We start from the raw sequence: 14,434 nt of genomic DNA on the forward strand, positions 1-14,434 counted from the left end.
GGACGCTGTAACACAGTTTTGCTGTAATGCCATAACACCGTAACTCTGTAACTCTGTAACTCTGTAACGCTGTTGGCTGTAATGCTGTAAAACTGTAAGGCTGTAATGCTCGGTTGTGATGTTGCAGATCTTTGAGAAGGGCCGACTGAGTCACTTCGTGGACGGCGGTGGCGCGCGCGGAAGCTGGATGTCGCTGGTGCAGTGCGCGCGCTTCCCCGAGGAGCAGAACGTCGTGGCGGTGCAGCGCGCGGGCCGCATTTACTACGAGACGTGCCGAGAGGTGCGCCCCCTGCAGGAGCTGCTCGTGTGGTACGGAGACACCTACACCCTGTACATGGGCATCCCCATGTCCCTCAGAGAAGAGGAGCAGGAAGTTGAAGAGCAAGAAGGAGGTGAGAACTAACATACAACTGAATATAAGATCAAGAGTACGGAAACAAAGAAAGAAAGAGAAAGAAATCCTAAAGACGATTAAACGTAACATGAATTAGGAAGAACTGAAGTGAAGAGCTGAGAAAAGAAGTTTTGGAATTGTAGGAAGGAATAAATGAAGAGGTTAAAAAAAAAAAAGGTTTAAAGAAAGAAAGAAAGACAGAATAGTTCACAATTAGAATTAGCAAAGAAACAATGTAATTGGATAACCTTCATCGTGTGTGTGTGTGTGTGTGTGTGTGTGTGTGTGTGTGTGTGTGTGTGTGTGTGTGTGTGTGTGTGTGTGTGTGTGTGTGTGTAGACTCAGCTGAGGGCTATAAATGTGATCGATGTGGAAAGGTCTTCGCTTACCGATACTACAGAGATAAGCACCTGAAGTACACTCGGTGTGTGGATCAGGGAGATCGGAAGTTCCCTTGTCAACTCTGTAACAGATCTTTTGAGAAGAGAGATCGACTGCGCATACACATCCTGCACGTTCATGAGAAACACCGACCACATAAGGTACAACAATCTATACCATACAGTGTTCAGATAGTGTGTGTACAGGCAGTGTGTGTGTGTACATGAAAGTGTAAGCTCAGTGTTTAAGGCACTTGGTTACTGATCAGAAGGTTAAGGGTTCAAGACCTGGTGTCTCCAAGCCTCCATTCTTGTGACCTTGAGCAAGGCCTTTAACCCTCTGTGCTCCAGGGGCGCTGTAAAGTACATGTATAAAGCACTTGTACATGCACTGAATAAAACAGGAAATCCAAACCCTTACCCTTTTTTTCCTGATTACAGAAAAAACTAAACCAAGTTATGAGAGAAAGATTAGACCGTAGTCAAAATGTTCAAAAATGTTCATTTTAAATCTATTTAATAAAACTATTTAAAAAAATGTACTAAAATGTTACATAAGGAAAAGATATCAAATCGAATTGACACAGATTAAAATTTGCCAAAAAACGTAGACACATGATACATCACACACTCCTGTACAAAATTAAAACTTAAAAACTGTTGAATTGCACAGTGCACCATGTTTTATCTGCACTTATATATAATTGAATATATAGAATTAGAATAATTTTTTTTAGTGCTATACCTTTGTTTTTATTATTGTTGTTATTATTATTGTTTATATATATTTATATATAAATATATAAATATATATATATATATATATATATATATATATATATATATATATATATATACATGTTGTATAATGACATTTTTATCCGCAATTATTATTATTATTATTATTATTATTATTATTATTATTAGTCACACGACCGATTTTGATGCAATTTCAGGAAAACTCTAGGAAATGCATTGAAAGGTTTTCCCGTAGCATTGCACTGCAAACTTCATGGTTCAGTAATGATCCCCTTACGATGCTTTTGGGAAACCAATCCAGCACGATAATGTTTAAGGTGAAAGACGAGGTTAAAAGTCATAGCCTGAATGTCGAATGTCATTCTTATGCACCGTGACTTCTGACGTAATAATTCTGTACTATAAAAATAAAACTTTTAAAACTCTGACGTCAGGATACTGCATTAGAAATATACAACTTTTAAAACTCTGACGTAATAATACTGCACAAAAAAATATAAAACCCTCTAAACTCTGACTTAATAATACTGCACTAGAAATAAAAAACCTTCTAAACTCTGATGTAATAATACAGCTCTAGAAAAAAAAAACTAAACTCTGACGTAATAATACAACACTCGAAACAAAACTAAACTCTGATGTATTAATACAGCTCTAGAAAAAAAACCCTAAACTCTGACGTAATAATACTGCACTAGAAATAAAAAACCTTCTAAACTCTGAAGTAATAATACAGCACTAAAAAAAACTAAACTCTGACGTAATAATACGGCACTAGAAGAATAAAACTTGTAAACCTCTGACGTAATAATACTGCACTAAAAAATATAAAACCTTCTAAACTCTGACGTAATAATACAGCACTAAAAATAATAATCTAAACTCTGACGTGATAATACAGCACTAGACATAAAAAAAACTTTCTAAACTCTGACGTAATAATACAGCACTGCGCATCTTTTTGTAATGTGTGTATTTGCAGATCTCAGACTGGTTCAGTGTTTCCTGCTCTAACACATGTTTTCTCTCTCATCTGGTCTCTTGTTTCTTGTCCTCAGTGTTCAGTGTGCGGCAAAAGTTTTTCTCAGTCCTCGAGCCTCAACAAGCACATGCGCGTGCACTCCGGAGAGCGACCTTACAAATGCGTCTACTGCAACAAGGTGAGAGGAAACTAACTAACAAATAAGAAAGAAAAAAACCCCAGCAGAAGTAAAGAAACCCTGAGGATCTTTACCGCATGCCATGGGGTGTTTAAAGTGAGTGTGTGCTCATTGTGCACACTTACATGCTAATTAATGGCAGATGCACAACCGAGTCCTATTGTTTAACTCGATTATACGCCTTTAATTTATGACTCGCGCGCAGGAACCAAAGTTTTCCTGCCCCCCTTTTGTCTTAGAACAACAACAAAAAAGACTTACAGACTCCTGACACGAGTGTGAGTGTAAATTGTGATGAGGAAGTCTTGATTTTATAAAGCAATTGTCATTAGAAATAACAAGAAATGTGTTGGTATACAACTACTACTACTACTACTCCTACTACTACTAATAATAATAATGTGAATATAAATAACAATATTTATAACCATAATAATATCAAAGTATGCATATCTATAACATCAAAAACTTCATTATTTATCTTATAGCTGTTATATTTCATTGAATTGACCAAAAACGTTTCAGATTGTTTCACCCACTTTTAATGAAAATGTATTCTGTTGTGTAAAAAAATCATTTCTCCGGTGGCTTTGGAGCTTCAGTACTAAGAAAAGCTTTCAGCTTCCAATTTATGCCCAAGCAGAAAAAAATGAATGAAAGCAAATTTTGTAAAATATTGTTTATTCTTTTTTTTAGACTTGAATAAGAAATTGCAATTCCATTGTCATCGAAAAAAAAGATTTGATATATAGTGTTTTAATGAAAGCATTAATGATCATTTTGGCAGGCGTTCACTGCCTCCAGCATCCTCCGCACACACATCAGACAGCACTCGGGTGAAAGGCCGTTTAAGTGCAAACACTGCGGGAAAGCCTTCGCCTCTCATGCAGCCCACGACAGCCACGTACGCCGGAGTCACGCCAAAGACAAACCGGTGTCGTGTGATCTCTGTGACAGCACGTTTGATCAGGCAGAAGAGCTTAAAGAGCACATGAAGATCCACAACAGTGAGTCCATACACACCTGCTCTCACAGTAACATGTAGAAGTGGAACACTAGCGCTCTGGTCTAAGTGAATCCTTTTGTCAACTCAGTGATTGTATATACAGACTGATTATAGTGCTTATCATTTATTTGCATGGTTTTGCACTTTTTAGTTGATTTTTAAACAATCTCTATGTATATCATTTACAAGCATCATGCTATAACATTGCTTTATATAAACTAAAAGTTTGCATGTATTTTTTTTCATCTTTACCAACACAAGGCTGCAGTTCAGTGAAAATATCGTAGTGGGAAGTTTTGGCGCCACGTTAATTATTTACACGTTTTACATCTGCAGTGTGTCTTTACATCCTGTGTATGTTTATGGCAGACATTTATCTTACTGACAGCTCTAAAAGATATTTATTTTTCGTAAGAACGATGCAAACACTGCAAGTAAATTTGTTTTCAACTGATATTTTTTAAATGGTTGACTGACTATAGTTGATATAGTTGGTATATAGTCTATAGTTAGATTTATATAGAGCTTAAGAGGATTTGCCATTAAGAGTGTCAGAAAATCTCATAAACTTTTAAATGTGCAAAGCCTCTGCCTTTATACACAAAAAAAATTGAGGCTGTGATTGCTGCCGAAAGTGCTTTAACTAAGTACTGAGGAAAATGTCTGTATATGTGATATTACAATTTTTTCATTTAAAAACAATCCAGACATTTCTAGAATTGTGTTTTCACTTTGTCATTTTGGGGTATTGAGTGTAGATTTATATATATAAAAAAAAAAATATATATATATATATATATATATATATATATATATATATATATATATATATATATATATATATATATATACTATTATATTAAATAATATATATACACTATTTTTCTATTAACATTTATATTTAAACAATTCTTATCATGTTTTTCCCACAGATCGCCCACTCCTTCAGTCCTCAGCTCTTCCTCCCTCGCCTGGAAAACACACGGTGGATCAGAACGGCCCCTTAAGCAAGGAATGTACTCGGGACATCACCGCGGGTTTCCCACCTTTTTCAGGAATCACATCCAATTACAGACCATGGAATTAACTCACAAATCGTTGTGAATCCCTCCCAAACTGCGCACTCAGATAAAACACAGCATAGCTGTAATCCACGACACAGGTCTTAGTACACAAGCCTAGCTTAGCATCAGGAGAAGTAGGCTAGGCTATGTCACAGTGTACTTGGATTTTCAGGAATATTCTGAACAACAATAACTTCTAAGTCAGAGTTGGCATTCCCTGAATAGAGCTGAACAGTGAGGGATTGGCTTCTTGGTAATGAAGCTTAGATATTGGCTCCCAAGTACACTTTTTTTTGTATTCTGTTTAATCAACAAAGTTTTTCTGAGTTACCAATCAAAAAAGTATCGCACATATGCCCTGGATAAGACAATTCACTGTTTAAAGTGGCACCATGATGATACATACTGTAGCTAATGGAAAAAATTGCTTCTTGAGCCTGTGCTACTGTCTGTGTTCTTCAGCAAGGGTTTTATCCGGGTTATTCAGTTTCCTCCTACCTTCGAAAAAACACTTAGAATTGAATCTGCTAAAATGTGTGCGTATAAGACTTTCCACCTTCCTCTGCTTTGTGGTTACTCAATGTTGACTGTGATGTCAAACAAGTAAATGAACTATATTTATACACACATTCAAAAAAGAAAACTGGATAAAGGACTGCTAATCTTTACAATCACGACCACTGGAGACAATACACAAGAGTAACTCTTTCCACTGTAACAGAAATTCATGACAGTCGTGTACTTCAATGAGAGAAACTTCCAGAAGCGAAGCCTGTTCAGCTCTATTAGCCTACTCTTAATCAACTTCCAGGCTTTTTTATTCCATCCTCTACTATTTAATAAACATGTAAGTAGCTTATATTTAACATTATAATTTCCTCGCGTGTCTGTCGTGATTCGATGTGTCTTAATTTATTACAGTGTATGTTTTTTAACTAGAAGTGGTGTTTTGTTTGTATTTTGGTTTGTTTCGACTTGCGGCAAATTGTGATGTTGCGCTGTAAAATGATTATCGTTATTATTAGTTTTGAAAGCATTGTTAAACTAATCTTGTTTGTACTGCGAACGTATTTTTGCTGATTCTATCGTTATAATGTATAAGCTAAACATGGCATTGTTTCACCATAAACACCAAAAAACACACAGCATGGATCATAAGTAATCTTGTTAAATCAGTAAAGAATTGTTTAATATAGTTCATGTGCTGTTTTTTTTTTTGTCTGGATCAACAGGATGCAAATTTCACCGAATCTGTTCAGAAGCTCAACTTGTTTAATGGAAACTATTATTCAAATTAATAAATGTTGATAAGTGGATCATTTTATATACCTTTTATAGCAATTGTTTTAAATGTACAGCTGAATGATATATATCATGTGTTTGGGCAGTGTGTATAATTGCAAGTGTAAAGTATAGTAACAGAATGTCTTCTTAATGCGATTTGTTAATTGTTGGGTGTGAGTGAGTGAGCACGTGTGTGTGTGTGTGTGTGTGTGTGTGTGTGTGTGTGTGTGTGTGTGTGTGTGTGTGTGTGTTTTACTAAATGATGGCAAGGGGTGGGATAGGAGGGGCATAAACCTCCCCCAACAGCAAATTAATGACAATAGACTGCTCCGATGAGGTGTGTGCAGTGAAGACACAAGGAAACAAAAGCGACCTTTCTGACATCTGCCGCCCATTTTGTGTGTGTGAGTGTGTGTAATAGAAAAGAGAGAGAGTGCAGCACTCTGACTAATTGCATGTTACTTCATCAGTGCTTGTGCTTATGTCACTCTTTGACCTTACAGTCACTGGCCACACACACACTTTCATATTAGCTGATGCAACAGAGTCTAAGCAATTTTTTTTGTTATTACATAGACTACATTTTGTCAACTGTCACAAACTAAATGAAGTAACTGAAAAAGCAGTTGATGAAATATTTTTTTTTCTTTTACGAGATACAAAGACCTGTTGCAATGCTAGAACATTCTAACTAAATTTGATGTTACAATTATTTTAAATGCTTCTTGTACGTTGCTAACATTAGAGCAGGAGTATTTGCTAGTAATAACATTGTGATTACCAATCATCTTTAAATGGGTTGATATTCAGTACCAAAAACTTGGTGAACCGAGTGAAAACTGTAAGTGGTTACAGAAGCATTGGGGCAAAAACTTTTTTATTTTAGAGACTTGGGCTCTTTTTTTAGGACAGAATGTCCTAAAAAATACAGTCCAATTTGCTAAAACTAATGATAGAACAAAATGCTATAAGAAAACTGCCTTCTTTTTGCATTTTAAACTCAACGAAACACCGCTGATATGTTCAAACAATGCCGAGAGATCAACACTGCTGTAATGAAAAGGAACTGAAGGGGATTTCTTCGGGATGGTCAGGGGTGAATACATATGCAAAGCACTGTGTGTAAAACCCTAGAGTCTTCTTCTCAGAGACAATTTGATGCAGAACCGCTTCATTATACTAAAACAACTCTTAGCAACCAACACAGGAATCCATGATTTGTAAAACTGTAAGCCTGCACATGATGAATTTGATTACAAAACGAAGTAACATGACATCCAACTAAATTAGATGTAATGACAGTTATTCTTAGCACAAATGTGTGGTGAAATTAAATTAGTGAAAAGTAGAGTACTGGGTAGTATTAGCTAGTACTAAACTAAATATTACTAAAGAAGGCCGTAGCTATAAATCACCGTTGCAACATTTAAGGTTCATATTTCCTGTGGTAAGCTAGCTAGCTAGGTAAAGGCAAAATTATCTTTCAGAAGCAGATTTTATTGATCGATTGTTAATACAGTAGTGAAATCTGGTAGTAGTAAAGCTAAAAAATAGACTTGTGGCATGCATTTTCTTTTTATGATTTCCTGGACACTTCCTGTTCTTAAAGTTCACATTAGCTAGCTGGATAAAGTTACTACATTGAGGTGTGCTAAATTCTCAATTCACCAATGTTTCGTTCTCTCTCTCTCTCTCTCTCTCTCTCTCTCTCTCTCTCTCTCTCTCTCTTTTTTTTTTCTCTCTCTCTCTTGGAATTTTACATGCTTGTTCATGGGCATTGATTGAATCTTCCAAGCTATTACACTCTGCTCCTTTCACCACTAGAGATCTATAATTCATTTTCATCTTTCTGCTAATGTCATATTACTGATTCCTCCTCTGAGGCATGGATATGGATTATCACGCTCATTGTTGACCTCTCGTGTAATAATTCTTTCTAAATAAGCAGTGTCGGAATGTAAGTAAGGAATATAATGTTTATGGGTGACAGAAATATGATAATAATGTGGTATAGGTTTGGGTGTACCAGGCAAAATATCAGAAAGAAAGGTTGAAATTCGTAAATAGTTCTTAAGTTTTTGCTACTTACTTTCTGCAGTGGCTTGCAGAAGTATTTGCACTTTATGTTGCAGTTAAGGAGGAAACTTTGTACAGTGTCTGCATACAGTAACTATATTGGACTTATTTTTTTATGAAAAAGTAGTAGAGATGCATATATAGATATAAAATAAACTGTTACGTGTGTGTGTGTGTGTGTGTGTGTGTGTGTGTGTGTGTGTGTGTGTGTTCCCAGTAAGTGGTTACCTGTCAGTTCCTATTTCAGCTGCCCCTCCAGTCACTACAATTAGTCTTATTGATTCTCTAATAGCATGAGCACACAACACAAAACTGGTCTCAATCCAGCCTCAGGCTCTTAGCTGAGTGCAACCATAAATGTAGCTTTAAAGTGACACACACACTCCGAACAGATTGGACACGAAGGGCACACTGGTTGGTTGTGCCTCATCAATACTTAGTTTTCCAGAGTCTTCCATTTGATAACAAGTTAGACACATTTTATTTATAAAATCTCCACATGTCTCTGATGACCGGTCATGATGAAAATGGAGCCAGTCTCTGTCCAAATCTTTGCCAGTCTCCTGAGAATTGGTGTGAGTTCTGGTGCGAATAATAGATGGTGGCAAAGGGATACTACTTTAGATTAGTCTTTAACACTCCCATTTTATGATGATACTTACAGGATCGAACAGTTGATAACCTGACCAATGATCAAACTATAATGAATAAATATTTGGTGTCACCCAGATATGGGTGGGTTCCCTTTGAGCTGGTTCCTCTCAAAGTTTGTTTCTTATATCTTCTCAGGGAGTTTTCCACCCCTCATTACAGTTGCCCCTGACTTGCTGATTAGGGATAAACTTAGGGTCAAGTTAAGTGACTTTTAATGTCATTTGAACCATATACAATATAGTTCACAGTGAAACAAAAAAGGACCAATGTGCTACATAAAACAACATAAATTAACACAAAACTCATAAGACAAACAGACCTATACAAAGGACATTACAAGTCCAGGTGTACAAACAACATTTATTGCACAACAATAAATAACACAACACAAAAACACTTATAAATTGTCCATATAATAATAATAATAATAATAATAATAATAAAACTTAAAGGGACCACTTTATACATTACAACTTTATATTTATTATATTCTTAATCTATTTATTTCTGTAAAGCTGCTTTGTGACACTGTCCATTCTTAAATGTCCTATACAAATACATTTTATGGAATTAATATATGAATATACTAAAAAGAAGATTTTTTAAAAATGGATCAAACATATGCTGTATTTAATTTTCTGCCATTCCTGATTTGTAGAAATAAAAATCAAATAGATCAACTAGAACCGTGGTCAAAATTAGTGCAAAACGTTTTGTTTTATTGTACGTTTGTTTTTTCTGATGTCTTTAAGCCATATACAGAAAAAACATGCACTAAAGTTCGACCAAAATGAAAGATTTTCTGGAAGAATCAGTAATTTAGGGATATGGTCTGGTTTTATTGTAATGGGACAATATTATTGGCTGGTTTTATGTGAATGGCCACACTGTCAAAAAATCAGTGCATTTTGTTAAATGAATTTAAAAATAATGCAGCACTGTATTAAATTTTATGACCACTATGTAAGTGCTGCTATTTGCATTTATTTCATTAGATCATTTTTTTTAGTACAAACTATGGCATGTATTCCACAAGGAAAACCTGTAAAACCTGAGAATTCATAATCCATCAAATCCACCGGGTGTTGAACTGAATATGTAAAAGAAATGAATAAAAGTCAGGGAAAATCTTTTATACAAAGGAGTTATCATAGTTAATATCGCAAGTTTGTTTACATTGAAAGGGTGAGCTAGGAATAGTGTAGAATTGTTAATAGTAAATACAAAAAAAAGTCAAACATTAAATATTTCCATCTCAATTCAAGTTCTTTGAATTCTAAAATAAAATAAAATATTTGATTGTCAGCATATTCTCAAAATTTTAGCTTGCACCTGAATGTGACATAAACCAGGTACAATTTTAAGATTAAATTTCAGATTTTTGAACACTAAAATAAATCATGTAGATTCCAGAGCAGCTTGTTGACATGTTGAGTCAGTGCTGTGATGATGCAGCTGATTTCCACTGGGACAGTAGGGATAATCCTGAGCAAAAAAAAAAAGGGCCTGAATGCAGCTCATCGGATGAAAGGCAGATCAAACACAGTAAAGCTGCTCCATATTGGCTAAAAAAGACAGAGAAGGACAGTGAGACACAGAGAGTCCAGATGACAGTAGCAGCAGGGCAGATGGACAGATGCTTGTCTGAAGCTTCAGTAAACCTTTACTGAGAATCAGTCTCTCGGGACAACACACAGGCACATGCACGCACGCACACGCACACTCACACTCACACACACACACACACACACACACACACACACCTCATTTATTTTGGGTTTTACTGTCCAGCTCCAAGGCTCTTCGATGCCAACAAATAGATTACATTTTTTCTCATAGCAAAAGACCTTGATTTATCTAAATTATTGAGGACTTTCCTGAAGGTCCCCTGGTGGTCTAGTGGTTAAGATGCAGCGCTCTCACCGCTGCGACCCGGGTTCGATCCCCGGTCAGGGAACCATCCCCAGCCACTCTTAGTGCCGGTCGCAAGCCCAGATAAATTGGGGAGGGTTGCGTTAGGAAGGGCATCCAGCGTAAAAACATGTGCCAAATCAAACGTGCGGAGGATCCGCTGTGGCGACCCCTAACGGGAGAAGCCGAAAGAAAGTTATTGAGGACTTTCCTGGAATTTGGGATTATGATAGTATACATTCCAAACATACATCCTATAGAATATAAGATCATTTTTATATCATGTAGCTGAAGCGACCACTGTTGTATTTATTCATTGTAAAGTAAGCACAGTGCTAATATTATTTTAGTTTAGCTAGGTTCTTTTTTCACAACTACAAGTGACAAGCAGCATTAGTAAAGTTTGATGTGATTGATAAAAACTTCACTTCTGTCATTTTATATTTCCAAGAATTTGTTTTTGCCTGAAATTTGTTTACTAGCTAAACAATATGACAGCTAACTTTTGTTTTTGACCGATAGGAATGACCTAGTATCACATCTGCCTGGTACACCTTGACTCAAATAACCCCTTGAATGAAAGGTATTAAATACAACTTGTTGACATACATTAAACTGACAAGTTGATAGGCATTTATTACACACAATGTATATTATACATTATAACTGTATGTAGAATTGTATTGAATAAAATACATTATTAAATCAGCTGGTGTTATTCTGAGAGGCTAATCATGACTTAGCTATATTAGAAAGTTAGCTAAAATGATACTCCACAACAGCACAACAATAAAGAGATAGATTTTTGCAAGAGGGAAAAATAAGCATTTAAATTAACATTGTATGGATTGAAGCAGTTAACTCAACATATAATGCATCTAACTAGCCATCAGGTACAGTACATCAAAAATATTAAATACAGCTAGCTGACATATATTACACTGAGGGGTTGACAGACATTGATTGAATAAAACATACATCACTAAATAGCTAGCTAGTACGGTAAATATTATAACTTTTTATATTATTGTATTTAAAAAATAGTATTGAATCAGCTGGTGCTAGTCTGAGAGGCTAATCATGACCTAGCTAACCTCAAAAGTTAGCTAAAAAAATACACCACAAAAGCAATGATAATACAGGACATTTCTAGGTGTTTGCAAGAGGGACGAATCAGAGATGGGCAGTATTTATAATACATGTACTTTAAATACGTATATTTCAAATATAAAATGGCATTTTGTCGTTTGTATTTGATAGGGTTGATGAAAATGCTTGTTTGTATTTTTGTAGTTTTAAAATACTCTAAAATACATTTCAGTATTTTGCCAGACTTGTTGAGATCAAAACAGAACATTTCTCCATATGGAAGAAGGTGGTGAAGGTAAGAAACGTGCAGGTTGCCAGCTTTCAAATAGGTGTCCAATGATCGCTAAATAAATATTTGATTGCTGAATATTGTACCCTAATTGAAGTAGCTGTTTAGTAGCATCATGATTTAGCATACCATTGCATGAATGACTGTCTGACACATGATATATTATATTTATGATTAACAATCAAATGATTTATTAGCCAGAAACCATTTGTGGCATCAGTTGTGAAATTCTTATGAATGACTTGTTTGTGAATGAGTCGGTTTTGTTATTGTAAAGTAGCCCTTCCATACCAAACAACAAGTAACTAAATTAGGATACAATTATGAGTCATTTGCAAACTGTAAAATATTAAACTGTTAATAACTTTAAAATTAACCCTCATCTGGGAGATCACAGGGATTATGTATGTGAATATTTGATCTGTTAACTGGTTGCATATGTCAGATTTATTGCGTGACTTCACCAGAGAAAAGCTGTTGCTATAAAACATTGTTTACTTCATCAACTAAGTCGGTGTGATGGTGAAGAAACAGATCAAATAGGCCAATTGACGGAGGGTTTGTGAAGAATTTTCATGCTCCCTTGTAATAGTATTTTTTTTTTACTAATTTTTAAATACTTTATTTTGATTCATGGTGTGGTTGCTGTATTTTGTAGTTTATTTAGATACACTTAAAGTTAAGGTATTTAATATTTTATTTTAAAATAAATTTTGATGTATCTTTGCCCAACTCTGGAAAATAAGCATTTAATATTCATCATAGTCAAAACATGTTTTGAATCATTAAGATATTAATTAACTGTTGCAAACATTTTACAGGAATCAGGGTGAACTGGGTTTACATTATTGAACAGAACAGAGTTAACAGGTTTGAATCGAGTATTGTCATTCATGACATGCGAAAGAGCTCTCGGAGCGCATGCCGAACACAATAGGACTCGGCCATGTGAGTGTGTGTGTGCGCGCGTTTTGCTTTTGTCTCTGTTTCACAGTTATTCCACTACGGTAAAACAGAGCAGCAGGAGAGCCGGGAGAAAAAGAGAAGAGAAAGAATGAAAATAAAAGAGAGAGTGGTAGTTAGAGACAGAATCACACTGCTGGAGGTCCTGTGGTGATGCCACTTGTGGTGTGGTCACACACACTCATTCTCACACACACTCTATTCTGATGCTCCATGTCCATATGAATTGCATGACTGGTCCCCTTTTCAGAAGGTTCAAACTCCTGGGGTTACAGCGATTGATTTAGTGTGGTGGAGAGTGTTCTTTCAGTGCCACACACATACACATAGACACTCACACACACACACACACACACACACACACACACACACACACACACACACACACACACTTACACACACACACACACACACACACACACACACACACACACACACACACACACACACACACACACACACACACACTCACACACACACTTACACACACACACACACACACACACACACACACACACACACACACACACACACACACACACACCAAACAGGCCTATCAGAGACATATCTCCAAAAAAAACGTTTTTTAAATTCTATTACATTATAGTGGGTCAGAGTTTTGTAACATTCATAGGTGAAGATGTAACTTCATCCTATTAATTTCTGAAGAGAAAAAAAGAGGTTGAAGAGGGATCGACTGTTTTTAGCTGTTATAATGTTATTACAATAATTAACTGACATAATTTTTTCTTCATTGGGTGGTTCCATGAAATTCCGGATTAAGAACGGGAGCTTTGAGGATGGATTTGGACTGTAGTTAATGTCAACAGTCTGCAACATTGACTACAGTTTGGTTCTAATCACCATTACTGCACCACCGCAACATCGTATATCTGCAATAAATGGACATCCGGTGCAACCCAGATGAGGATGGGTTCCCTCTTGAGTCTGGTTCCTCTCAAGGTTTCTTCCTTATGCCGTCTTGGGGAGTTTTTCCCTTGCCACAGTCGCCACCGGCTCGCTCATAGGGACAAACTTACACTTATAAAGAACATATTCATTTTTTATTAACACATTATCTGTGTAAAGCTGCTTTGAGACAATGTTCATTGTTAAAAGTGCTTTTTAAATAAAAATGGATTGAATCTTTCATAAATTTCATAAATCATAAAGCTGTATTGATTTTTAACTAAACACAACAAGGTATTCCTTTAAAACTGGTGGTACATTTCCGCCGGTTGTACATTGCACATCCATTATTGTGCAATCGTTTATTCTAATCAGCTTTGTAATACAGATGAAAGAAATTAGTGTTGTGAATGTGTTGTTATTCCTATCAAATGTAAAGGAGATGGTTTGAGGCAGTGGGACAGAACAACACTAATTATAAAAGAGGAGCAGGTTC

At 35.8% G+C, this 14,434-nt stretch overlaps 1 protein-coding gene across 1 annotated transcript in view; it reads left to right on the plus strand.

The window, feature by feature from the left end:
- The window catches only part of prdm14 (PR domain containing 14), a gene marked incomplete at both ends in the record, with an annotated part of 7,067 nt that extends 2,281 nt beyond the window's left edge, over positions 1-4,786 (plus strand). Inside the window, 5 exons of the mRNA XM_083530457.1 lie at positions 128-392; positions 734-936; positions 2,592-2,693; positions 3,481-3,700; positions 4,632-4,786. Of these exons, the coding sequence (XP_083386583.1) occupies positions 128-392; positions 734-936; positions 2,592-2,693; positions 3,481-3,700; positions 4,632-4,786 (945 nt within the window). The remainder of the gene's footprint in view (positions 1-127; positions 393-733; positions 937-2,591; positions 2,694-3,480; positions 3,701-4,631) is intronic.
- Positions 4,787-14,434: the final 9,648 nt, after the last annotated feature.

This window comes from Silurus aristotelis, assembly GCF_946808225.1.
Source record: "Silurus aristotelis genome assembly, chromosome: 25".
Taxonomy (NCBI): domain Eukaryota; kingdom Metazoa; phylum Chordata; class Actinopteri; order Siluriformes; family Siluridae; genus Silurus; species Silurus aristotelis.